Source organism: Leucoraja erinacea, chromosome 2 (genome assembly GCF_028641065.1).
Source record: "Leucoraja erinacea ecotype New England chromosome 2, Leri_hhj_1, whole genome shotgun sequence".
In the NCBI taxonomy this organism is placed as follows: Eukaryota; Metazoa; Chordata; class Chondrichthyes; order Rajiformes; family Rajidae; genus Leucoraja; species Leucoraja erinaceus.
The window spans coordinates 39,227,894-39,255,443 of record NC_073378.1 but is presented as its reverse complement, the minus strand read 5'-3'; the positions used below and the strand labels follow the sequence as shown (position 1 = coordinate 39,255,443).

Sequence of the window (27,550 nt, the reverse complement as noted above, 5' to 3'; positions counted from 1 at the left end):
ATATAATTTAAAAAATTTAGTTGTAATGGGGGTCACATTATTTTCATCTTTACAGGGATGAAATGAGAGCGAAAACTAGGTTCAATAAGTCTGTACATTAAGAATTAGAAAGCCAAGCTACTACAACTGATGGACATAGACATGTGAGATAGAACACTAGCCCGTAAACGTTCAACTCACCATCAGATAAAGATATTTAATAATAATAATAATAATTAAAAAAATTATTTATGGGTGCCTTTCCAAGTCTCAAGGACACCTTACAGAAATTAACAAGAGTAAAAAACATATAATCGGAGTAAAATAAATAATAAAGACATCACCAATACACAAATTAAAGACAGAATTCGATCCAAAGACAAAAAAAAAATCAAAAACACAATGTGAAGAGAGAGCAGCGGCAGCTAAACCTTCCGACAGCCATCTTGGACACAAACTAAAATAATCACTTACACACAAAAATCATCCCCCCACAATGGTTACCACTGTGGGGGAAGGCACATTGTCCAGTCCCCATGCCCAGTTCTCCCAAAGTCAGGCCTATTGAGGCCTCCGCTATTGCCTCTATGGAGGCCCGATGTTCCTGGCCGTTCTCGCCGGGTGCTGTTGCCCCGGCGTCGGGAGAGTCCTCTCAGCGGCTGGGCCACCTTGAACAGCCGCTTCCTTACCGGAGACCGATGCTTCCGAACCCGACAAGGCCGCGCCGGTTTGGAGCTCCCAGGCTCCCGATGATGAAGTCGGCGCAGCCCGTTCCGCACCGCAGACCCGCAGCCCGGAGGTGATGAACTCGGCGGTCACAGCTCACCAGAGCTCCAGCGCGTCGATCCAGCGCGGCGACCCAGGCAAGGCATCGCCCGCTCCGCGATAGCGCTCCAGCGCTGTGCCGCCACCGAAGCCGAGGTGCTGGGCGGTCCCCGCCAGGAAACGGCGCTCCACGCCCGCTGGTAGGCCATGAGGATGGGTCGACGGGGCAGCCCGGAGGAAAAGGCTGCCTCACCGACCAGGTAGGGACCTAGAAATATAGTTACCCCCTTCTTCCCACATTAAAAAGTCTATTTCTCCCACAAACAAAACACAGGACTCACTAGAACTACAAAAAAAAAGTGAATTAAACGGATGGCTGCTGGTTAGCAGCCGTTCCCCAAGATGGCTCCTCCTCCTTAGTTGATGTAAAAGGTGAAGGGTAAATTATTTATTGCTATCAATGACTGTTTCAACTCATCATTTTACTTTTAATTTGAGGGAGCTGGAACTGATTCCCAAACAAAGTTTATTTCGCACATCCCTCACCAATGTGGTTTGCTCTGATAAAACTGGAAAGGTTCAAGTAAGGTAGCGTGCCTTCATGCCTACGATTCAGCGGCTCTGATATCCTGCATCATGACTTTCAATAACATAATCCCAACCAAACTCATCGCCAAAATCCTGGACCTAGGAATCAGACACTCTGCCACTGGCTTTCTGATCCATAGCAATCAGTGAGGGCAGGTGGCATCACTTCCTCCACTATAATTCTGAGGAAACTCGGCATGTCATAGAGTCATCGAGTGATACAGTGGGGAAACAGGGCCTTCGGCCCAACTTGCCCACACCAGCCAACAATGTTCCAGCTACACTAGTCCCACCTGCCTGCGCTTGGTCCATATCCCTACAAACCTGTCCTATCCATGCACCTGCCCAACTGTTTCTTAAACGTTGGGATAGTCCCAGCCTCAACTACCTCATCTGGCAGCTTGTTCCATACATCCACCACGCTGTGTGAAAAAGTTACCCATCGGATCCCTATTAAATCTTTTCCCCTTCACCTTGAACCTATGGCCTCTGGTCCTTGACTCCCCTACTTTGGGCAAGAGACTCTGTGCATCTACCCGATCCATTCCTCTCATGATTTTGTACACCTCTATAAGATAACCCCTCATCCTCCTGTGCTCCAAGGAACAGAGACCCAGCCTATTCAACCTCTCCCTCTAGCTCACACTCTCTAGTCCTGGCAACATCTTCGTAAATCTTTTATGAACACTTTCAAGCTTGAAAATATCTTTCCTATAACATGGTGCCCAGAACTGAACACCATATTCTAAATGCTGTTTCACCAATGTCTCATGTAACTGCAACATGACCTTCCAACTTCTATACTCAAGCCTTTTGACAATATTATCTACCTGCGACTCGATCTTCATGGAACCATGCACCTGCACTCCTAGATCCCTCTGTTCTACAACATTCCCCAGAGATCTACCATTCACTGTGTAGATGCTGCCCTCGTTAGATGTCCCAAAATACAACACCTCGTAATGACTCCTACAAACCGCCACTTATGCACCACAGAAAGCATACTGTTGGTTTGGAAACAACTCTGCCCAAGAGCGTTAGAAATTTCAGAGAGTTGTAGATGTTGCCCAGTCCATCACAGAGCAGACTTCCTACCATTGACTCCATCTACACTTCACACTACCTCGGAAAAGCAACCAACATAATCAAAGATGTCTCACCCGGGTCATTCCATGTTCTCCCTACTTCCATGTGGCAGAAGGTACAGAAGCTTGAAAGCATTCACCACCAGTCTCAAGAACAGCTTCTTTCTCTCTTCTTGATGGTCCTTTTATAAGTTGGTGTACTATCTAACTCACCTGTCCCCTATTGCGAACATTAAACTTTATATTATATGTAACATGCGTTACAATACTGAAAACTTTATTTTGAAACTTCCCCATGCTCTATCTATTGTACTTCAGTTTGACTTAATGGTATTAATGTATAGTATTATGTGATCTGATTAGCTAGCATGCAAAACAAAGCTTTTTACTGTACCTCAGTACACATGATAATAATAAATCTGAAGAAGGGTTTCGACCCGAAACGTTGCCCATTTCCTTCGCTCCATGGATGCTGCCTCACCCGCTGAGTTTCTCCAGCATTTTTGTCCACCAATAATAAATCTAAACCTAGTTTCGGTGAAAGCTTGGCAATTTCTATTAATTAATTTATAATATTACATCATTGTGTTTTAAATCAAGGAAAAATGTTTTATATCTTCCATACTATGACATCTTCAGCTTACAGTCCTTGAGTCCTACAGCCATACAGTAAGGAAACAGGACTTTTGATCCAATTCATCCATGCCAACCAAGTTGTACCTTCTAATCTAGTCCCATTTGCTCGCTTTTGACACATATTCCACTAAACCTTTTCTCTCCATGTACCTGTCCAAATGTCTTTTAAATATTGTTATTGTACCTGCTCCAACTAATTACTCTCGCTAGATTTTACAATCCCAATCTTCATTTCACATTGAGACCATTTTTGAATGAGAAAATTAGGTAATTTAATGTTAACTGTCAGTATTTTGTTCATTATGATCAAGATTCCTTTATGAACATATATTGAATTTTTGAGTTTCCATTGACTTCAAGGGTACTAAATGTGAAAGATAATCAAAGTCAGAACAAACCATAACCATTAATAACTGTAACAACTGATTTTATAACTATAATAAGTTCATAGCCAACTATTTCAAACATAACTTAAATTTCATAAGCAATAATATTCAGAATTTGATTTATTGTGGTGAAGAGAAGATGGCCTCTAAGCAGCCACAGAGAACACCAAACAACTAAATTGTATGCTTGGTGGATCAAATACAAGGATTCTTTCATTTTGTCTCGGTGGTTTGAACTTGAGCACTAGTTCCACGGATTAAAATTAAAACATTCAACCAACTGCACCAGTAAGTTCCATAAAAACAGTTACTATTTAACTTTTATGACTGCCCACATAAAATCTAGCGACAGTTTGAAGATTGGAAGACAAAGTTTGGAATCAGAAAGAACAGATCCTTTCCTTTCCCTTGAGTACTTCTGTTCTCTACTTCTGTTGTAGAATTACTACTTTCCTTAGCTTGCTGAACAGAGTACAGTATACAACCAAATTGTTGTTACTACTGTTTTATGAACCAATAGCATTTGATATTCAATATCTATTTTTTCCCCAAACTTAACCGATCAAGTGTATAGGAGGGAACTGCAGATATGCTGGTTTAAACCGAAGATAGACACAAAAGTAACTCAGCGGAACAGGCAAAAACCCTTTGAAGAAGGGTCTCGACATGAAACGTCCCATTCCTTCTCTCCAGAGATGCTGCCTGTCCCGCTGAGTTACTCCAGCTTTTTGTGTCTATTAACCGATCAGGTACTTTATTTGACTTTGCACCTTATTCAGTGTGTGTAGCAGTAAACATTTTTTTAAGGAACTGCAGATACTGGAAAATCGAAGGTAGTCAAAAATGCTGGAGAAACTCAGTGGGTGGGGCAGCATCTATGGAGTGAAGGAAATAGGCGACGTTTCGGGTCGAGACCCTTCTTCAGTCTTTTAGAAGAAGGGTCTCAACCTAAAAAGTCGCCTATTTCCTTCGCTCCATAGATGCTGCCCCACCCGCTGAGTTTCTCCAGCATTTTTGTCTATTTTATTAAACTTTATCTGTACTATCCTATTGTTGTAAGGCCAGTACGGCCTGCAGGTAATGATAATCAAGCATCCTAATCCCCATTCATGGCAGCTCAAATTGTATTTGTATTTATACTGCTATTTTTAATGGTTTATTTAATTTGAATTTTTGAGTTCTGAGGTCATTGCAAAGATCTGATTCAGATATTTCTTAACAAATGATGCAACATTGCTAAATCGGAATATCATGGTTCTCTGGTATCGGGAATTTGAGAGATAATCACAACATAATATGAATACTGATGTAGGCCTCAAGGATCCATGCCATGTACCTGTGCAGTATCTAACAAGACATTCCTGCACTACAGTGTAACTCTATATGTTGCATCAACATATAGTAAGTGACTGTTGGCAAGTATCTAGTATCCTCCATGCTTTAACTGCACTGATATTTACCGTCCTTTATGGTTAGGAGGCATGTGGAGGATAGATTCACTATTACAGAAGGAGTAAAGAAATAAATCAAACTTTTGGTAACTTTTGAGTATTTCAATAACTGTCTTCCCAACAGGAAAACAGACAAATAGAAGCTTTCATGGTTTTCCATCTAAGTATTAAAGCGCGTAATGGGTAAATTAATATTTTCAGTTTCACACAACAATGTAGAAATGTATTTTAAACGTACTAAATTCTGGAGGAAATCCATGGAGATTTGCTACTTCTCTTGGGGTGAAATACCGTAGTTTCAATTTTGCCAGCTGAGTCAACTTTTCATCCTCTGACAGTGTTTCAAATGACTGGAATACTGAGGCAAGCTATTAAAACAGAAACAACAGTATTGAAAGAAAAAGTATTTTCTTTGAATCTAGAGGTTCATACTATAGCATAATGTGAAAAAGAAATGTAAGAATTGGCATAAAATATTACTGACATATATTCTAGTGCATATAAAAATTGTACTCTTGTTATTCCTTGTGGAGAGCACCACTTGAAGGTGGGTGAACATTAGGAAAATTGTTACACTTAAATGCACACAAAAGTTGTTAACTAACAAAGGGATTTCAGGAAATAACTTTGTTGAGCAATAATTCATAAATTGTAAATACGATTCCTGTGTTTTTTGTTAAAATCTATGTTCTTTCAGAGCTTAAGCTATTTATTCAAAACATGTTCACTTAAAAATAATTAAATACAAGTTTTTTAAATATTAAAATACAATTTTATTAATGTCCAAATCATAAAATAATATTGTATTCTTATATGGTAATCCCTAATTAAAACATGCAAGACTTTCACATAAAAGAGAGGCTGGAACTACGAGTCCTGCTCAATCTAATGGGCCTGTCCATTTTTCAGCGGACTGCCGGCGACTGTCAAGTTGCTGGCAGTCGCCTGAAAAACCGGGAACTGGAACGGCGACTATCAGAGTGGAACACACACACAAACACATCGCAAAGGCGGGTGCCAGGGTAAGAGGGGGGGAGCGCTGTCTGAAATTCACAAGGTGCAAAGCCAAGGTGCTACAGACACACACCGCGATGAACAGGAAGGTTGGCGCTGTAATTAAGATGGCTAGCACAGACCTTTAAAAGTCCTTTAACAGAGGGGGGGGAAGAAAGGGGGAGAAAAGGGGAGAAGGGGCGAGAAGGGGGGGGAAAGGGGGGAAAAGGGGGGGAAAAGGAGTGGAGACACTTTTAAGAAGCCAGACAACTTTTAATAAGCCAGAGATACACAGCTGTGAAGTTCAGCGGACATTTAACATTATCAGCCGGTTATCCTTGGTTCTGAAAACTCCTGCTTACGTTTTTTTCCCCCAATGACAATGAAAATGACCGGTCAGCAAAGGCGATTAACTAAAACTACCTACGACAACTTTGACTACCTACAACTACATGGCGACCCCACTACAACTGCACCTACGACTACAGGATTATCGATTTTCTCCATGGCGAACAAATTTGCGGCGATCATATTGAGGCTGTGACTAGTTCCCAGAATGCGGGAACTCCTCGCCACCATGAAGGAGACTCACCAGAGACCACCAGCGAACATGTGGCGACCATATAGCAAGCGCAGAGTCTCCTGCACTCGCCTAAAAAGTCACCTAAGTGGGACGGGCCCAGTAAGGGCTCACCCATTCAAGATACAATGCCCTCCATAATGTTTGGGACAAATAACCTACAAATTGCCTATGTGCTCCACAATTTGAGATTTGTAATAGAAAAAAATCACATGTGGTTAAAGTGCACATTGTCAGATTTTAATAACGGCCATTTTTATACATTTTGGTTTCACCAGGTAGAAATTACAGTTGCTTTACCATTTCTAACTGTGTTTACCATTATTTATCTTTCTTTTGCAGTTTGCCACTTTCTTTCAGTGTCTGTTATGAATGCTTCTCGAGTGTCCAGAACTTTTACTCATTTTGACATTAATTCTCCTGTCGACGTTGTACTGATTTATTTCTGGATCCGTGTCACAGTTTTTCTTCCACTCCAGTTCCTTGATTATAATGTCTTTACTGGCATCACTAATACACTACTGGTGGAATTTTTTTTTCATGGCAATCTCATCTTACATTTATCAAATGAATATTGTTTCTCATGCTTCAATCTCTTTTGACATCAAAATTTTATTAAAGAATTATCTTGACTATTTCAATGGTCCAATTGTACGATCTATCAAATCAAGAAGGTTGAACATAAAAGATCCCATTTATGACAAAAAAATGTCAAGCTCCACTATGAGGAATTCAAATAATTAACATACCTCCACATCCGATGCAGTCTTCAACACTGAACCTGTACCTTCAACGTAACTACCATATCTGTATTAAAAATCAGATCTAATTAAAATATGCACAATGAGTGAACTGCCAAAAAGTTAGCTCCTTTAAACAAAATATTTGCAGCAGTAAATATCATTGTTACTTAAATTTAATTGCATTACATGTAATACAACTCCAAGCTCCTAGATTAGAACTAACTCTGTATTTTAACCAACACCTCACTAAATTTAAATCAATGATTATAACAGTATGGTTTCTAGTCAATATAAAGAGTTTGAGTTTAGTTTATTGTCACGTGTACCGAAGTACAGTAAAAACCTTTTACCTGAGCACAGCATTAAAGGTTTAGGAATATAAAACAATTCTGCAGAATAATTTCAAATCTGAAATTTTAGCTCTCTTTCTTTTTTGCAGATGCTACCTGATCTCTTGAGTATTTCATGCATTTTGTTTTGATTTCAGACCCTGTAAAGTAAATATCTGTAACTATATTTTAACTTTGCAGGAAATTTGTCCTTGGTTACCTCCTGCCAGTTCAAAGTCATCCAAACCTCAGTTGTTCACATCGAAAATGTCAAAATTTCAAAATTGCTCATTTGCTTAATCACATTGTAAATGTTAAACTTCCAGGAATTCAATTGGGGTCCATGAGTTTGCCATTTGTCTTATCTCACCTCCTTCCGCTCTAGATGGATTTTGTTTGTCTCCAATTCTGACCTCCCAGGCATCCTTTAAAAAGTCAGGAACTGGACAAATTCACAAAAGTGACTGCGGCTAGTTGAATAAGAGTCTGCACCTTTTCCCTCACCAGATTTACGCTATAACAATGTTTTTAGTTTGTCAACACCAAGGGCTCTTCTGATTTATCTTGTTTTTTTAGCGGCTCTAAATAGATTCTAAACTAAAGTTAAATTCACTCATCCATTAATACACAGAAGCAGGCCTTCGTACTGTCCCTCTTCACAAGAACACAAGAAAATGGAGCAGGAATTGGCCATCTCTGCCATTTACGCAAGATCACGGCTAAACTCCACTACTGGGCCATATCATAACACTCTCTTCCTCGATCCAGCAAACATTTATCTACATCATCTTTACATGTCGGGGTAAAGAATTCCAGAGGTTCACAGAAAAAAAATCCTCTGTAGCTGAGTTTTAAATGACCAGTCCCTTTATCTTTTAATTACAACCCTATGTTCAAACTCTTCCAGAAGCAAAAATATCCCAACAACCCCATTTCAATCAAATTTCTTCTCAACTGTCTTTGCCATAAGGAGAACATTCCATCCTCTCCAAATTAATTATTTAGCTACAATTTTGCTAAAATTGTGCTTGAACTGTATTTCCAAACATTGGAGGATACCATTTCAGCCCACCAATTCTATGCCAGCTCACATACCAAGCTCAAACTCTGTTGATTTTTCCTTGAAAATATTTTCCCGTATTCTCATCAACTCCCCCAACCGGAAATTCACTCAAGAATTTAACCTAAAATTGGATTATTTCATGGATTTAATGAATGGTATTGAAATGGCAAATATATAATTCAGAAATAATCATGAAGCACAATTATACCTGAAAATAGTCAAATTAAAATGAAAAATTGGATTAAAGGCTGGAATAGCAGCTTCTTGATGGAATACATTTACCTACCCTTTAGTGAAACATACTGATCTTCTACAAGTCTGTCCAACGATGTCCAGTATCAATGCATATCGCAGTAAAGATTTTGTTGAAATAAAGTATGGGCTTGGATCTTGCAATTCCTCCTCCAAGAAATCTTGGATCATCTGCATTGATGAATTATTGTCCTGACTTTGTTTCTGCTTCACATGTCTTATTTTCTCTAATTTGTACAGCACAGTTTCATCTCTCCCATTTTTTACTTCATTAGCACAACAGTCAGCGGTAATCCCTTCCATATTGTTATCATCAGCAGATAACGTTTGACTAAAACTGGAAATATCTGAGGCTTCCATACTATCATCAAGGTCTGGAAATTGTTTTAATACCTGGAATTACAGATAAAAATGTTAATAGCAGCACATTGTTTAGCACAATAAAAAGGTATATTTAAAAAATCTTTCACAAAATGACTCAGAAGCACAATGTTAAAATTATTCAGCAAAAATGATGTTGTATGTTCAATGGTGCTTTATTTGTCACAGGTGCAAACACACAGTTTTGTTTATTAATGTACAGTCCAGTAAAGTATTGGCATACCAAAACCCATCCCCGATTAACAAAGTGTTCAGAAATAGTCTACTGACCCCACAAGCAATAGGTGCCATGTTTTGGGCCATGTTCCCTAACCTCATCTACTGCATCCAGTGTTCCTGATAAGATTGGTCTACCAACAGTCATAATACAAAAGGTACACAAAAACTTGCGAGTTCCTGTATATTGTCGAGACCAAGCGTAGACTTGACAATCATTTTGCTGAGCACTTATGCTCAGGATCTCCTGGTTGCTAACCATTCCCCTTCCCATACGGACCTCTCTGTCCAGGGCCTCCTCCATTGCCGGAGTGAGGCCACACGCAGATTGAAGGAACAGCACCTCATATTTCTCTCAGGTAACTTACAACCCAGCTTTATGAACATTGATCTCTAATTTTAAGTAACATCTACATACAGACCCCTCCCCCTCCCCTCGACCCCCTCCCCCCCCCCCCTCGACTCCACCCCCTCAACCCCACCCCCCCGTCCCGTTCCCCCCGTCCCGTTCCCCCCGGGGTGAGGGGGTGAGGGCCTAGACAGCGGAGGCGGCGGACGGTCTCTGAGGTGTCTAGAACATAGGTGGGAAGGGATTTGACCAAGGGGGATAGTATGGAGTCAAGGTATGTGGAGATGAGTTTGGTGGGGCATGAACAAGCAGAGACAATGGGTCTGCCGGGAGAGCCGGGTTTGTGGATTTTGGGGAGAAGGTAAAACGGGCCGTGTGGGGCTGGGGAACGATGAGGTTGGAAGCTTGGTCGGGCAGGGCGTGGGAATTGATGAAGTCGGTGATGGTGCTAGATATGGTGGCCTGGTGCTCGTCAGTGGGGTCATGGTCCAATGGTAAGTGGGAGGAGGTGTCCGAGAGTTGGCGCATGGCCTCAGCTTTGTGGAGATCGACGCGCCAGACTACCACGGCACCTCCCTTGTCGGCTGGTTTGATAACCCAATCTGGGTTTTTGCGGAGTGATTCAATGGCAGTGCGTTCAGGGGGGCAGAGATTGGAGTGAGACAGGGGAGTGGAGAAGTTGAGGCGGTTGACGTCGCGGCGGCAGTTCTGGATAGAGTTCCAGAGCCGGGATTTTACGAGAGGGGTTCCACGAGGAGGGGGTGCGTTGAAGACGGGAAAAAGGGTCATCATTGGGGGGCGAGGACTCCTTCCCATGGAAGTGCGCTGTGAGGCGGAGGCGACGGTAGAAGCGCTCCAAGTCATGGTGGGCGCGGAACTTATTGAGATGGGGACGGAGGGGGACAAAGGTAAGACCTCTGCTGAGGACAGACCGTTGGGTGTGGGAGAGGGGGAGGTCGGGGGGGATGGTGAACACCCGGCAGGGATGGGAGTTGGGGTCAGAGGAAGGCAGGTGGGTGGAGTGGGGACGGGGCGATGTGTAGGAGGGGGGGTTGTGGATGTTGGAGGGGTGGTGGGTGGTCAGGGGGGGGGGGGGGGGGGGTGAGAGGGCTGTAATGTGGGTGGGGAAGAGCGGGGGTGACATAGTTGGACGGGGATGAGGGAGAGTCAGTGGAACAGCCACTGAGGTTAGCAAGGCTGGGCAGACGGGCACTAGGACCCAGTGGAGTTGAGCCCAGGAGAGTGGGAGTGAGCAGCGTGGAGGCTTCAGGCCCAGTGCAGAGTCCAGGCTCCAGGTAAGGCGACGGCTGTGGGTTGCTGGAGGGGGGTGGAGTGGCGCGGGTCAGCGGACCCGATGGTCGGAGTCCAGTGGCGCGGGTCACCGGACCCGATGGTCGGAGTCCAGTGGCGCGGGTCACCGGACCCGATGGTCGGAGTCTCGTGGCAGTTGAGTCGGGGTCTGTGGGCGATGCGTGGGAGGTCCCGGTGGGTGGATAGTCGGCGGGGCAGCGCGGGTCGGCCATATCGGTGGGGCGACAAGATGAGTCGGGGGCGTTGCGGTGGCCATGTTGGGGGAGCCCCGGTCCGGTGGCGATGCCGGGTGGGTCGGGTCCGGCGGCGATGCCGGGTGGGTCGGGTCCGGTGGCGATGCCGGGTGGGTCGGGTCCGGCGGCGATGCCGGGTGGGTCGGGTCGGGTGGCGATGCCGGGTGGGTCGGGTCCGGTGGCGATGTTGGGTAGGTCGGGTCCGGCGGCGATGCCGGGTGGGCCGGGTCCGCCGGCGATGTTGGGTAGGTCGGTCCAGTGGCGATGTTGGGTAGGTCGGTCCGGTGGCGATGTTGGGTAAGTCGGTCCGGTGGCGATGTTGGGTAGGTCGGGTCCGGTGGCGATGCCGGGTGGGTCAGGTCCGGTGGCGATGTTGGGTAGGTCGGGTGCGGCGGCGATGCCGGGTAGGTTGGATCCGGTGGCGATGTTGGGTAGGTTGGGTCCGGCGGCGATGCCGGGTAGGTTGGGTCCGGCGGCGATGTTGGGTAGGTCGGTCCGGCGGCGATGTTGGGTAGGTCGGTCCGGTGGCGATGTTAGGCGGGCCCAGTGCGTCGGCGATGTTCAGTGGGCCCGACCGGCAACGAGGCTGGATGGGCCCAGTGCGGCAGCAATGTCGGGTAGGCCCGGCCCGGTGCGGCGATGAGGCTATGCGGTCCCGGAGGGCGGCGAGGGTCGGAGGAATCAGCGATGCGGAGGGGGTCCAAGTTACCGTAGAAGCGGCGAGGCTGGGCGTCATCGGTAGGCAGGTGAGGGTCGGCGGCGGCATCAATGTGGAGGTCGGTGAAGACGACGTCCTGGTGAGTATTGAAGACGCTCCTCGTGGCCAAGATGGCGTTGCGGGACTCGGGCAGGCGATGCAGGCCGGAGTTGGGGCCTGGAGTCTGCTGGTGGTCGAGTCGCGGGGCGTCGGGAGCGGCCTGGAGGCGGGATAATTTAAGGTCCTTAGTGGAGTTAAGGTAGGCCAGGAATTTTTGATTGAAGAGGTGGATCTTCTGGCGGATGAAATATAATTGGGGTCCGTTGCAGGTCTGGGTTAGTGAGGCCTGAAGTTCAGGGAGTGTCGATGTGAGGTCCTGCTGGTGCTGGCGCATCGCGACCAGGGTGGATCTCAGTGCCCGGTTGGAGAATTGCTGGGTATGCCGGTGGATAGCCAGTCGGTACCGATGGTCCGGTTGGGGTCCGAACTGGGAGGTAGGGAACTGGAGCTGGAAGCCATGGGGTACGAGATGGAGGCGCAGGCAGGCCCCGAGGAAGCAAATGTGGCTGTGGTATCGAGTCTGGGTAAGGATGTGGTGGTACAGTTGGAGGGCAGGGGGGGATCACAGAGGGTGTGCAGTTAGAGAGGAGGTTGTGAAATAGTCTCCGGAGAGAGGAGGAGAACTTCTTCAAAGTAGGTATACCTTGAGGAGATATCGCAGTGGAGTAGACAAAGTGTTCAAAAAGGAACTTCAGATGCTGGAAGATCGAAGGTACACAAAAATGCTGGAGAAACTCAGCGGGTGCAGAAGTCCATTTCTCCTACAAGTCTGAAGAAGGGTCCCACCCGAAACATCACATCAATTTTCTCCAAAGAATGTGGATGACCTGCTGAGTTTTGTGTCTATGTCTAGAATTGAACTTTCTGCATCATTAGGATTGAGAGAAATAGACTATTTGATTTAAAGAGATGATTCAGTAGAGGCCAGGTGTAATTTCTATTGTGTGGATTAGTGCAGATTGCAGTGTTTTATAAAGGGTTAGATTGGCAAAATTAGCTATTATTTAAATTATACAAAATTAAAACCCACCTCATTGGAAGTTTGGATGCAAAATGTACCAGGTTGGAGCTTGGCGATGAGAAAATATCGTAGTCTTGAGTTCGGTATGCCCAGCTAAGGCACAAATCTATGTTAGCATCTTTACAATTCAGAAGAAATTATACACTGGATGCAGTGAAATCAAAATATGTTGCAAATAAACAAATCAAATCATGTGAAAATTACAATGGTTTATTAAGTGCAAGCATTGGAAATAAGAGCAGAAGTAGGTCAATTACCACTTGGGTCAGATTGACATTCATTAAGATCATGGGTGATCCAACCTTGGGCACAACAGCACTTCCTCACCCCCGCCACCACCTTCTTCCTATCCCTTGACTTGTTACTCAAATTTCTGTCAATGTTTATTTATTTATCAACTCTGCTTCTGCAGCTCCCTTGGATGGAATTCCTCTCCATCTTATTCTACAGGAAACATCCTCTCGCCATCCACTCTATTAACCCCTCTCAAAATTTTGTAACATTCAATATGATTCCCTGACATTCTTCTGACTCCAGTGAGTATAGCGCAAGACATGAATTGGCTTCACAATAAAGCGAAGAAAGAAAATAGATTGTGGAAATCTGAAAACAAAATAAAAATTATCAAAATTGAAATGTTAACTGTTATTCTTTCCACAGATGCTGCCTGATTTCCTGAGTATTTCCAGCTGAGCACTTGTGCTCTGGTTGCTTGCAATTGGCCTCCTGCAATACCAGAGTGAATCCACACGCAAACCAGGGCAGGTGCAAAAATTATTTTTGAAACTGCAGGTTTTTCTACAATACTAAATAATGTAGTAGCACTGTGACCGTATGTTTTTCTATCAAAAATAATGTATGGAATACTGCCAGGTTATGAAAATAGCGAAGTTTAATATACTTAAATAGCAAAGTTTGGCCACTAGGGGCGCCGCATTGAAGGCAGCCTCTGCCTACAGTCTGTTTTTCAATCATTTTTAAAAATTTTTGTTAGTTTTAAAAGTATGTTTATTTAGTTTTTCTATGTGGAGGACGGGAGTAGGGTAAGGGGGAAACCGTTTCCCAGTCACTTCCTGGCGAGGAGACGACTATTCTCAGAGTCGCATCCTCGCCCCCCTCTCACGGCCTACCACCTGGATTGGAGCAGCCTTTCCTGCCGGGTTGGATTCACCGCAGAGCGGGCGATGCCTTACCTGGGATCGCCGTTGAAGCTCCGGAGCTTCAACATCGCGGAGCAGTGGTTTGAAGAACTTCCAACGCGGGCGACGCTGACCAACACCCTTTGCTGAGGGCCGCCAGCGTTGAATCTCTGCCCAGCGCGGCCTGTGGACTTTCGGGAGCCGCGGACTCCGGTAGGAGGTGGCCGATTCGGATGTCCAAGCTGCGGAGGATGCCCTCCAGTCCCGACGTCGGACTTCCATCACCCTGGCGAGTGGGCCTGAACATTCGGGAGCCCCCCCGGCCATGGGAGGACAACAGAGGAAGATGACTGAATTTTGGAGCCTTCCCTCACAGTGGGAAATTTTGATCCCGCTGTGTGGGGATGGCTGTGTTAAAAACTATCGTGTTCTGTGCTCTTTATTATTCGTATGGCTGTATGGCGACCACACATTTCACTGCACCAATTGGTACATGTGACAAATAAATGTATCTTGTACTGTCATATTAGAACATAGAAGATGCAACAGTACATCAGATTAACAGGCCTTCAGCTCTTGGTTTCTGTGCTGACTGTGATGCCATTTAAACTAATCCTTCTGCCTGCACATGATCCATATCTGTCCCTTCCCTGATTGTTCATATGCCTGTTTTAATGTGTTTGAAACATCAGTATTATACTTGCTTCCACCACCCTTCTGGTATCACATTCCAGCCCCCTATCACTATCTGTAAAAAATGTGCCTCCCACATCTCCTTTAAATGTTCCATCTCCAGGCTCTAGATTTGACATTTCCACCCTAGCCAAAAATCTTCTCAGTGAAAGAGTAAATATTCTCAGTAAATATATTATAAAGATGTCCGTCCAAATCTGTCAAATAACTGTCATTTTTAAGCATTTGAGCACTTCAGGAGTATTTCCACAGACAAAGTTAATTCAACTTTTCATAAAAGGCCCTTTTTATATTTATACAATGTATAATAAACAACAGAAGAAATATTTAGATTGGATTTGCCAATGTTTTGGTGGAGAAATTTATGTCATTATTCATAAAATTTCCTACATGCACCTCCAAAGCAAGAGCCACCTCAGTAAAATTGCAAAATTCACATGGATGCTTGGTGGATTCAAAATTTTCTATCGTGGCTGTAATATATATTTAAAAAATATTTTAAACTTTAAATATTAGAAAAATTAGGTCCCAAAATAGGGATAAATAAAGATCTTCTCATTTATTTTGTTGATGTCTACGTACCAAGGTTGGAGATAGAAGGAATTCCTGGTAAGAGTATCTGCAGTTCTCCAGTGTTTGTATCAATTTATTTCTGGTTGAAAAAAAATCCTACTTTATCATATCCAGTTTAAAGTTATTTTTGTAAATACTAAAATTGGTTAAATGTTTAAAGTAAACAATCAGTTTCCATTCAGTCACTCTCACGCCAGCTTTTTCATGCTATAAATATACCAATACTAAGGTACATCTATATTACTAAAACTCTTCTCTCGTTTGTATGTATGTATATGAGTGTGTGTGTCATCTGGGCACAATCAGGTTAATTCCTATTTTCTTCCAAACGCAAGGCCTTCCCATTTTCACACATCCTACTCAAATATTTCCCCTGGAGGCAATAAATATCTTCCCTTCACATTTCGACCTATATTTCTGAACTTTTTGATCCTTGAAATTTTAAAAACAGCCCAAACTGACCCATTTTGAGAAAAGAAAATCCAGCTGACGTCACAATGCACTCGCAAGGCAGGACGGGACACTCCGGGAGGGAGGGGCACTCCAGCACTCGCAGTGAACGACGAGTGGCGTCTGATGCCGGCCGCCCGGTGGGGAGGCGACTGCTGTGGGCCGAGCCCGGCAACTGGGCCTGGGCTGGAGCTGAGCCTTGAGCTGAGCCTGGAGTTGGAGTGAAGGCCAAGTCCGGGGCTTGGGATGGCGCCGTGACCAGTGCCGAGGAGGAAGCCGCCGGTGGAACCAAGGACGAGTCTGTGTCCAGGGTCAGGGACGGTGAAGTCAGAGCCTGCACTGGAGCCCAGGTGGTGGCCGAACTGATGGCTGGAGGCTGCCGCTGGAAACAAGGAGGAGCTTGGGCCAAGACAGCAGCCCAGGCGGCGGCCGTGCTGATGGCTGGAGGCCACCACTGGATCCAATGACGAGCCTGGGTCTACAGCCCGTGCCGGGTCGAGTACAAGAACCAGGCCGAGTTCCAGGCCCTGGTGCTGCTCTACGACCTGGCAGGTCCTGGGACAGGGAATGGGAGTGAGGGAAGGAGGATGAGGGAAATGAGAAGGAGGGAGATGGGGTAGGGTCTCTACACCTCTCCCTCTGCCCCTCCCTCTCTCCCCCCTCCCCCTCCCTCTATATCCCCCCTCCCCCTCCCTCTCTACCCCCCTCCCGCTCTGCTGTCCCTCCCTCTCTGCCGCCCCTCCCTCTTTGGGGGACGGGACCCAACAGGTCCCACTTGGTCTAGTAGTAATTAAAAGGGACTAGATTTAACTCCACTAATCATGAATGTGACAGGGCAGCGATAGAGTTGTTCCCTTACAGCACCAGCGACCCAAGTTCGATCCCAACTATGGGTGTTGACTGTACAGAGTTTGTATGTTCTCCCTGTGGCTGCGTGGCATTTCTTCGGGTGCTCCGGTTTCCTCCCACACTCCAAAGATTTACAGGTTTGTAGGTTAATTGGCTTCTGTAAAATGTAAATTGTCCCTTGTGTGTAGGATAGTGCTAGTTGGCATGGATTCAGTGGGCCATGTGGCCTGTTTCCACGCTGTATCTCTAAAGTCTAAAGAATGATTCTGAAATTACCCAAATTTCAATTATTAGTTTGGAAAGTTTGCAATTAGAAAAAGGAGAAAGGAAGAACTTGCATTTGACAGTTCATTAACAGTATCAGATAAAAATAGAGGATAAAGTAGACAAAATTGCTGGAGAAACTCAGCAGGTGAGGCAGCATGTATGGAGCGAAGGAAATAGGCGACGTTTCAGATCGAGACCCTTCTTCAGACTGAGGATATCTTTGCCCATGAATAGAGGATAAGGTACTTTGCCCATGAATAGAGAATAAGGTACTTTGAGACGCTTTACTTTAAACCTTTGTAAGATTAAAGTTAGAATAACCAAATAAAAGTAAATTATCTACAACCAGAAATTATGCTAGGTTGCTTAAGATTAAATAACTCAATAGATAAAGAACAGCTATTCTGGATGAGCAAACATTTTTCATCTTTGCACATAATAACAAACTTTAATTTAACACAGGCTAATAGGATCACTGAGTGCTATCACATCTGGTCAGCAGCATTGAGTTCATTTGATGAAAAGCCGATGATGGCATCAACCAGCAGCCAAATTACATAGGTTTATCACGTGCTGATTAACTCATTATTTACTGCAACTACACCTTTCAGGAAACAGTCAGCCTAAACTGTGGTGTGCTATTGGGCAACTCTTGGTGATGGTCATTGAAGTTCCCTATTCAGAGTATATTCTATGCCTTGGCTACCTTTAATGGTTTTTCCCATTCCATTCAATATAGAGCACTGATTCATCAGCTGACGGAGGATGGTAGGTTGTAAATGAGAGGAGATTTCTTTGCCCATATTTGATCTGATGCCATGAGACTCGAAGGGCTGCTCCCACCCATTATTTTGCCATCTCTGCTAAATCTGTCCATGCAGTGAGACCGGACTTTTATCTTTCCTGCTATTTTGCCTTTTGTGTATAACCTAGAAATTAAATTTGACATTTCACATTTCAGTTTAAATTCTTAAGGATTCTTCAATCCAATTTTCTGAAGAGCCACATGCTTGCTGTGTTTACATATGTTGCATGTCATAGAAACATAGAAAATAGGTGCAGGAGAAGGCCATTCGGCCCTTCGAGCCTGCAACGCCATTCAATATGATCATGGCTGATCATCCAACTCAGTATCCTGTTCCTGCCTTCTCTCCATACCCCCTGATCCCTTTAGCCACAAGTGCCACATCTAACTCCCTCTTAAATATAGCCAATGAACTGGCCTCAACTACCTTCTGCGGCAGGGAATTCCAGAGATTCACCACTCTCTGTGTGAAAAAAGTTTTCCTCATCTCGGTCCTAAAAGATTTCCCCCTTATCGTTAAACTATGACCCCTTGTTCTGGACTTCCCTAACATCGGGAACAATCTTCCTGCATCTAGCCTGTCCAACCCCTTAAGAATTTTGTAAGTTTCTATAAGATCCCCCCTCAATCTTCTAAATTCTATCGAGTACAAACCGAGTCTATCCAGTCTTTCTTGATATGAAAGTCCTGACATCCCAGGAATCAGTCTGGTGAACCTTCTCTGTACTCCCTCTATGGCAATAATGTCTTTCCTCAGATTAGGAGACCAAAACTGTACGCAATACTCCAGGTGTGGTCTCACCAAGACCCTGTACAACTGCAGTAGAACCTCCCTGCTCCTATACTCAAATCCTTTTGCTATGAATGCTAACATACCATTCGCCTTCTTCACTGCCTGCTGCACCTGCATGCCTACTTTTAATGAATGGTGTACCATGACACCCAGGTCTCCTTTCATAAATCCATGCTGACTTTGTCCAATGATTTCACCACTTTCCAAATGTGCTGCTATCCCATCTTTAATAACTGATTCTAGCTGTTTCCCCACTACTGACGTTAGTCTAACTGGTCTGTAATTCCCTGTTTTCTCTCTCCCTCCCTTTTTAAAAAGTGGGGTTACATTAGCTACGCTCCAATCCTCAGGAACTACTCCAGAATCTAAAGAGTTTTGAAAAATTATCACTAATGCATCCACTATTCCTGGGGCTACTTCCTTAAGTACTCTGGGATGCAGCCTATCTGGCCCTGGGGATTTATCGGCCTTTAATCCATTCAATTTACCTAACACCACCTCCCGGCTAACCTGGATTTCACTCAGTTCCTCCATCTCATTTGACCCCCGGTCCCCTGCTATTTCCGGAAGATTATTTATGTCTTCCTTAGTGAAGACAGAACCAAAGTAGTTATTAAATTGGTCTGACATGTCCTTGTTCCCCATGATCAATTCACCTGTTTCTGACTGCTAGGGACCTACATTTGTTTTAACTAATCTTTTTCTCTTCACATATCTATAAAAGCTTTTGCAGTCAGTTTTTATGTTCCCTGCCAGTTTTCTTTCATAATCTATTTTCCCTTTCCTAATTAAGCCCTTTGTCCTCCTCTGCTGGTCTCTGAATTTCTCCCAGTCCTCTGGTAGGCTGCTATTTCTGGCTAATTTGTACGCTTCATCTTTTGTTTTGATACTATCCCTGATTTCCTTTGTTATCCACGGATGCACTAACTTCCCCGATTTATTTTTTTGCCAAACTGGGATGAACAATTGTTGTAGTTCATCCATGCAGTCTTTAAATGCCTTCCATTGCATATCCACCGTCAACCCATTAAGAATCAATCGCCAGTCTATCTTGGCCAATTCACGTCTCATACCCTCAAAGTTACCTTTCTTTAAGTTCAGGACCCTTGTTTCTGAATTAACGATGTCACTTTCCATCCTAATGAAGAACTCAACCATATTATGGTCACTCTTGCCCAAGGGGCCTCGCACAACAAGACTGCTAACTAACCCTTCCTCATTACTCAATACCCAGTCTAGAATAGCCTGCTCTCTCGTTGGTTCCTCTACATGTTGGTTTAGAAAACTATCCCGCATACATTCCAAGAAATCCTCTTCCTCAGCACCCTTGCCAATTTGATTCACCCAATCTATAAGTAGATTGACGTCACCCATTATAACTGTTTTACCTTTGTTGCACGCATTTCTATTTTCCTGTTTGATGCCATCCCCAACTCCACTACTACTGTTAGGTGACCTGTACACAACTCCCACTAGCGTTTTCTGCCCCTTAGTGTTTCGCAGCTCTACCCATATCGATTCCACATCCTCAAAGCTAATGTCCTTCCTTTCTATTGCATTAATCTGCTCTCTAACCAGCAACGCTACCCCACCTCCTTTCCCTTTCTGTCTATCCCTCCTGAATATTGAATATCCCTGGATGTTCAGCTCCCAGCCTTGGTCACCCTGGAGCCATGTCTCCGTGATCCGAGGAAGTTTCTGATTTTGAATAACTGCAGCTGTTATTGAAACTACAAATTGCGTCTTTAAGTAAGCCTTGGTGTAATGAACAGCAACCAACTTTCTGAATTGCAAAATCCAATCCTTTGTTCTTTAAACTAGCAAGATATGTAAAAAGTACCAATGAGTAATGCTTTATTTTCTATACAGTTAAAACCAAACTCTCTGCTGTATTTTTTCTAATGTATTTGATCTCAAGAGATTGGTTTCCATTATTCACAAGTATTCTTTAAAATTTTCATTCATGTTTCTAATTGGGACACAAATGTGCAAAGTGTGGAAGTAACAGATTGCCTGTTATAATGTGTTTGGTTATCCAGAACATCTCCGCGATAAAAGGTCAGATGCAACCTCATCATCATTTGCTGATTGCTTGTTTTTAAATATTATAAAAATAAGTAAATACCAAAATAAAACACTTGTATTGTTCCAATAGATTCATACCTCGCTACTGAAGTTTCAAATCCTTTCACATTTTCCAGAAGAATATATTTAGGAAGCTTTGTAAGACTGAAAAGAACAAAATAATAACAACACTTTATTAGTTCAGGTGTTACTTTCATATTATGAAATTAAAATGAGAAATGTTCTTTAGTTATAAATAATTATGACCACAGAATTTCATCAGTACAACTATATCTTAAAAATGAGAAATCGATAATTGGAGTACTCTGTGCAGCTCCGGTTACCACACTACTGGTAGGGTATGGAGGCTTTCAAGGCAGTGTGGAAGAGGTTCACCAGGATGTTTTCTGGATTGCTACAACGAGATGTTGGACAAATGTGGTTTGTTTTCTTTGCAACGCCAGAGGCTCAGGGACAACCTGTTAGAAGTATATACAATTATGAGAAGTGATTATGATCAAAGATTCAGTCTTATGTGATCAATCCCAGATAATTAAGAGAGGCAAAATAGTAGGCAAGGTTCTGGAGGAATAGAGAGAAGCCAGTATTGTTCCTTTGTGTAAGATGGAAAGATTCAGAAGATTCTTGGGTGAATCATCCATAATGTCTTGCACCGATTTACCCATGGAAGACAGCGGGTTGGCGTGCAAGGATGTTCTTCTGGCACCTAACAGCACTGATGTGCAGAAGGATCTTGAGGTGCAAATCCCTAGGTTCCCTGAAAGGAGCAAGTAGATAGAGTGGTACAGAGAGTATATGTTATGCTTGCATGTATTAATTAGGGCACTGAGTACAAGAGTTAAGAAATCATATTATAGTTTTATTAAACTTTCGTTAGGCCGCATTTAGAGTATTTCATGCAGTTCTCATTGCCCCGTTACAAGGCTTTGGAGACGATGCATTCAAGGTTTACCAGGATGCCGCTTTGATTCATGGGTATTAACAATCCAAAAAGGTTGTACAAACATTAGAATTGCACTGGAGCATTGGAAGCTGAGGGCAGACCTGATAGAGGTTTATAAGATTACGAGAGGCAGGCAGCCTAAACTTCCCCAGGGTGGAAATGTTCAATGCTAGAGGGCACAGTTTTAAGGCAACAGCGAGAAAACTTAAAGGAGATGTGACGGGCTAGGATTTTTGGGTGCCTGAACCATGCTACCACAGGTGGTAGTCGAAGCAGATATGAGAGTGGTATTTAAGAGTCTTTTAGATAGGTGCATGAGTATTCAAGAATTGGAGGGATGTGGATCATGTGCAGGAGGTAGGGGATAAAGTCACGGTACGCCTCAAACAAGGATTGTTCGACGTACCCTACAAAGAGGCAGGCATAGCTGGGGCCCATGCGCGTGCCCATAGCTACGCCTTGGATATTTGGAGGAAATGGGAGGAGTCAAAGGAAAAGTTGTTGAGGGTAAGGACCAGCTCCGCTAGGTGGAGGAGAGTATTAGTAGACGGGGATGGGTTGGTTCTGCAGTCGAGGAAGAAACGGAGGGCTTATAGACCCTCCTGATGGGGGGTGGAGGTGTAGAGTGACTGGACATCCAAGGTGAAGATGAGGGAATGGGGGCTTGGAAAACAGAGGTCATGGAGGAGATTAAGAGAGCGTGAGGTGTCTTGCACATAGGTAGGGAGGGATTTGACCAGGGCGGGGGATAGGATGGAGTCGAGGTACGTGGAAATAAGTTTGGTGTCAGAAGAACAAGCGGAAACAATGGGTGTGCCAAGACAGTCAAGTTTGTGGATTTTGGGGAGAAGGTAAAATCGGGCCGTGCGGGGCTGGGGAACGATGCGGTTGGAAGACTGATGGTCTGTTCCTGTACTGCACTGTTCTATGTCTTATAATCTTTGATCTATTTCAGGCAAACAGCTGCCTTACACTTTGCAGAAACCCATGATCACAACAAGTCTGCGAGTCAAAGCTTTTTTGTTTGTCATTGTGCAATCTAGGAAACCCTGGTAATTGGTATTTCAAAAGGCATGGCCTGGGCAATGAGGGTGTAGTACTGAAGGAGCATCTGGGATGGCTCTTGCTTAACTGGCCTTTGCTAGGTTGGATGAATGTCACATAACTACATCAAAAAATTAATACAGGCAGAGTCCTGCTTGTTTCACATTAGATCCCTGAAGATATGATGTGACGGTGATTGGAATTTCGCTAATCAATTTCAATTAATCGCAGAAGCTTTTCTAACTGCTTGACATGATCAAGCAATACTTCAAATTGCTTGCACTTAAATGATAATTAAAAGCATTTTGCACAAAATTATTCAAATTATTATTGGAGATGTGTAAAATGCTTTTAATTATCATTTAAGTGAGAATTAACCCACCTGACAACAAATCTGAAAATAAAATCTTGATTTTTGGTTTTACCTTCAGATGTTAGTAAACTTACTGCTAGTTTCTCATAGTTAGATTTGATTTGTACAGTATTTTCTTAAAGCATTTATTACATGAAGAAATACAGGTGTTCAGTTGTTCTATGTATAATAATGGTTTAAAGAGCAATAAATTCAGACCTTGGCAGTAAGTCAAGGATGTACAAAAAACTCTTGATCCTGGAGTCCAAAACATCTTTTTGTGTCCCTAATCTGTTTTAAAAACAAAACATTGGGGCAATTAATATTTGCAGCAAAGATTTGCTTCTTTTCAAATCAGCAACATGTAAAAGCATGAAAATTAAATAAAAGTCTCTTTTTCATTTAAATCATTTGGCAGGCAGAATAATTAGTGAGATGTTAACCAATTTTTTGCACTCTGCTCGTGAAGACAATCGCTACAACAGATTCTCGTGAAGGTCATAGTAATTCAAGATTTTAAAACAATTGCAAATATAACACAAAATCCGCACCCGAGGCAACACCTTGAAGCAACACCAACGCCAGTGAAATTCCTCGTACGTTGCAAAACATACTTGGCGAATAAAATCTGATTCTGATTCTGATTCTGAAGAATAAGTGATTGAAACACTTTCATTTTTAATCATCTTTGGCATGTGGGAGGAAACCGGAGCACCCGGTTTGTAGGTTAATTGGTTTCTATGTGCAGGATAGTAATAGTATACAAAGTGATCGCTGGTCGGCGTGGACTCGGTGAGCCAAAAGACCTGTTTCCAAACTGTATGTCTAAAGTCTAAATCACCAACAATTTGTCCTGATCCAATCACATTGAAGTTCTAGCCAAGAAAGCACACCATTGCCTCTACTTCCTCAGAAGAGTTTACACAGAGGGTGGTGGGTGCCTGGAACACATTGGCAGGGGTGGTTATGGAAGCAAAGACAATAGTTGTGTTTAAGAGGCTTTTAGATAAGCACATGGATATATGCAGAGAATGTAGGGAATGTAGAGGTATGTAAAATATGCAGGCTGCAGAGATTAGTTTAACGTAGCATCATGTTCAGCACAGAACTGGCTGAAGAGCGTACTCCTGTGCTGTATGGTTCTACATTCTATTTTCTAATTGGGGGCTGAGAATTGATCCACGGGATACTCCACCCATTACACCCTTCAATCTGTAAAAGGCTTGTTTATTCTAATCATGTATTTTCTATACGATAACCAGTTTAAAATCCATCAGACTTCTACCTGATGGATTGACGCTTATGTGGCACCTTGTCAAATCAGAAATCCAAATACACCACATTAGCATGTTCACAGCCATCAATCCTGCTTGTTACAAGCTGAAAGAACTCAAGTAAAATTGTTAAATGGTTTAGCTTTAACGAAAATATATTGATTCAAATATATATATTATGCTTTCCTAAATGATTTGGAATAGGTACAATGAATGGTCAGTCTTCCCCCCCCCCCCAGATTTGAGCAGTCCAGAACTCGGAAGTGTAGAAGAATGTGGACCAGATACATGCAAATCAGGCTAGATAAGCTATAACACCTTCTCCATTATTAGAAGCTGCTTGATCTTTAATCTTTTCAATTTAATGTTATACTTGACCTCCTTTGTTAGCCACTGTTGGTTCCGGGCATTTCAAATATTTTCTGTTTTCATTTAAACCAATATCTATGTTGTAACAGTTTAGTTTGAAGCACAAGGCAAATCTTTTCTTACATTTCATATTTCCATATGATGAACAAGCTAATCATTTGATCCATTAGGTATAACACTGACATTCATAGCAACCCATTCTCTCATTCTTCATTGTTACACAAATGCTCACCTTGTGAATGGCTGGCAAGGGGGACTCATCAAGATCATGTCAAAGTCTAATTTGTTGAACTCATCCATTGTCATACCCTAATATGTAAAATAAAAGTTCAAATATTTGTATTATATAATATTATACAATAGTAGAATGGTTAATTTTAATCTTTGTGGAGGGACAGAGTGAAAAAAGGCAGGCAAACAAATAAGCGCCTTCAAGAAATCAGTGCCCTTTTCAATCTTTCTCCATGCAGCATTAGTATGAAAATTATGTTTCAGTTACAAATTACTCTGGGATGAAATTAAGACAGGTCAGTATGACGTATTAGGAGAAACTGGTCACATAACAGGTACAGATAGTGTTGGAAGGAACTGCAGATGTTGTTTTATACCATAGACACAAAATGCTAGAGTAACTCAGCGGGTCACGCAACATCTCCAAAGAAAAATAATAGGTGACCTTTTATGTCGAATCTCTTCTTCAGACTGAAAGTTGAGGTGGGGGTTGGGAGTTTGGGAGGTGAGGGGGGGGGATTTCCAATGTGGTCATGAGGGAATTAGCTTCCAAACTACATTGCTGATGGAGATCAAAACAAAATGATTCTGGTCTTGCTACTTTTTTTAATTGGGAAACTGGCCAAATTACTCATGGAGGATTGATTGCATCAAAATCTTCTATATCAGAACATCAAAGTACCAGATGGAATTGGCCAAATTTAAGAAAGATGAAAGAAGATTAGCCAGCAAGTTAATTGTAAGCCCCAAAATATGTTCTAAACAGAGAATATGTAAAATGATTGTTGGGAAATAGATAGACCTAAAGAGATAACTTCACATAGAGGCAACATACATGGATTAAGTACTAAATGACTGTTTTGCATAGTTTCACAAACAAAAACAAATCCTTTAAAGAGTATTTTAAACAAGAGGAAAGCTATTTGGAGGTTAGTAACAGATTAAAAATAGGAAAAATAAAAAGACCTGTCTTTAACTTTGAGGCTTAGTGAACACAGAGAATACTATATGGACCAACAGATACAGATGATTTGACTAGATAGTTGACTAGACAAAACATAGTTTATCACGGCATATAAGTACACATGACAACAATAAACCAATCTAAATAAGAGAAATGTGGTATGTTATATTTTGAGATGTAGTTTAGTTTAGTCTATTATTGTCACATGTACCGAGGCACAGTGAAGAGCTTTTTGTTGTGTGCTATTCAGTTCATGGAAAGGCTATACATGATTACAAACACGCCATCCACATTGTACAGAAATGGGATAAAATGAATAACGTTTAGTGCAAGATAAAGTCCAATAAAGTCTGATTTAAGATAGTCTGTGGGTCTCCAATGAGGTAGATGGTAGGTCAGGACCTCTCTGGTTGGTGAAAGGATGGTTCAGTTGCCTGATAACAGCTGGCAAGAAACTGTCCTTGAAACTGGAGGTATACATTTTCTTTCTTGGCGATTTCATCGATATGGCTGGTCTAGGCCAAGTTGCTGGTGATATTTACTCTGACAAACTTGAAGTTATCAACCATCTCTATTTTGTTGGCGTCAATGTATACTGGGGTTTGTGTGCTGCTTCGCTTCCTGAAGTCGATTCCAATCTCCTTTGGCGTGCTGACATTGAGGGAAAGGCTGTTGTCTTGGTACCAGTTTCCGAGTTTCTCAATCTCCTTCCTGTATTCCATCTCCTTATTATTTGACATCCGGCCCACTATGGTGGTGTCATCTGCGATTTTGTAAATTAAATTGGATTTGTATTTGGCTGCACAGTCGTGGGTGTATAAGAAAGGGGCTTAGAACGCATTCTTGCAGGGCACCAGCGTTGAAATGAGAAGGGGCAATAGAAATGTGTAGATGAACTTTTAATGGTGTTTAACAACAGAGATCAACTGGTTTATGTGCTTAGTTTACATCGGTAAGGCAGGTTGACAAATAGTTGTAAAAGCAATCAAGATTTTGTTTATTACAGGGAAAAGGGATCATGATGTGCCTTTTATAACATACAGTGGCTCAGCTACATGGAGTACTGTATCCAGACTTTCCATTTTTCCTAAAGTGGATTGCCCAAAACTGGACAGAGGGTACAAAAGACATGATTCCAGAGTTGAAGGGCTCAACCACGGGTCATAGTGGTGCCGCTGGTTTGATCCTGACCTCAGATGCGGTCTGTGTGGAATTTTCACTTTCACGTGTTTCCTCTGGGTGTTCAGGTTTCCTCCCACATCCCAAAGATTGGAAGGTTGGAAATTGCCAATAGGGTGTATGAAGTGGATGTGAAAGTGGGATAACATAGAACTAATGTGAATGGGTGATTGTTGGGCGTCGTGGACTCGATGTGTCGAAGGGCTCCTTTTCATGATGTACCTAACAAAAAATAGGGTCAATATAACTATTTAAAACCATGAAGAGCATAAATAAAATAGATAGGGGGAAACTCTTCCATTTGATAGGAGCAATAGCATAAACGCTCAACAGCAAATGGATAGGAGAGATTGTTATTAAATGGTGCAATGGTCAAGGTGTCAAATGTGAACTTAAAGCTAATGGTGGACGCAGATTAAATT

General features: G+C 43.0%; 1 protein-coding gene and 1 long non-coding RNA gene across 3 annotated transcripts in view; both read right to left on the bottom strand.

Annotated features, from left to right (window-relative positions):
- The window catches only part of trdmt1 (tRNA aspartic acid methyltransferase 1), a 67,473-nt gene that overhangs the window by 4,385 nt on the left and 35,538 nt on the right, over positions 1-27,550 (bottom strand). For both annotated transcript variants that reach the window (XM_055655157.1, XM_055655163.1), the window contains 8 exons: positions 24,987-25,063; positions 23,331-23,402; positions 20,851-20,916; positions 15,533-15,602; positions 13,128-13,211; positions 8,885-9,243; positions 7,213-7,270; positions 5,129-5,258 (listed from right to left, as the gene is read on the bottom strand). In XM_055655157.1, the coding sequence (XP_055511132.1) occupies positions 5,129-5,258; positions 7,213-7,270; positions 8,885-9,243; positions 13,128-13,211; positions 15,533-15,602; positions 20,851-20,916; positions 23,331-23,402; positions 24,987-25,063 (916 nt within the window). The remainder of the gene's footprint in view (positions 1-5,128; positions 5,259-7,212; positions 7,271-8,884; positions 9,244-13,127; positions 13,212-15,532; positions 15,603-20,850; positions 20,917-23,330; positions 23,403-24,986; positions 25,064-27,550) is intronic.
- On the bottom strand, positions 3,547-4,342 carry LOC129709069 (uncharacterized). Its single transcript, XR_008725455.1, has 2 exons — positions 4,159-4,342; positions 3,547-4,063 (listed from the first exon to the last, which is right to left on the bottom strand). It is a non-coding gene; the product is annotated as an uncharacterized LOC129709069 (long non-coding RNA).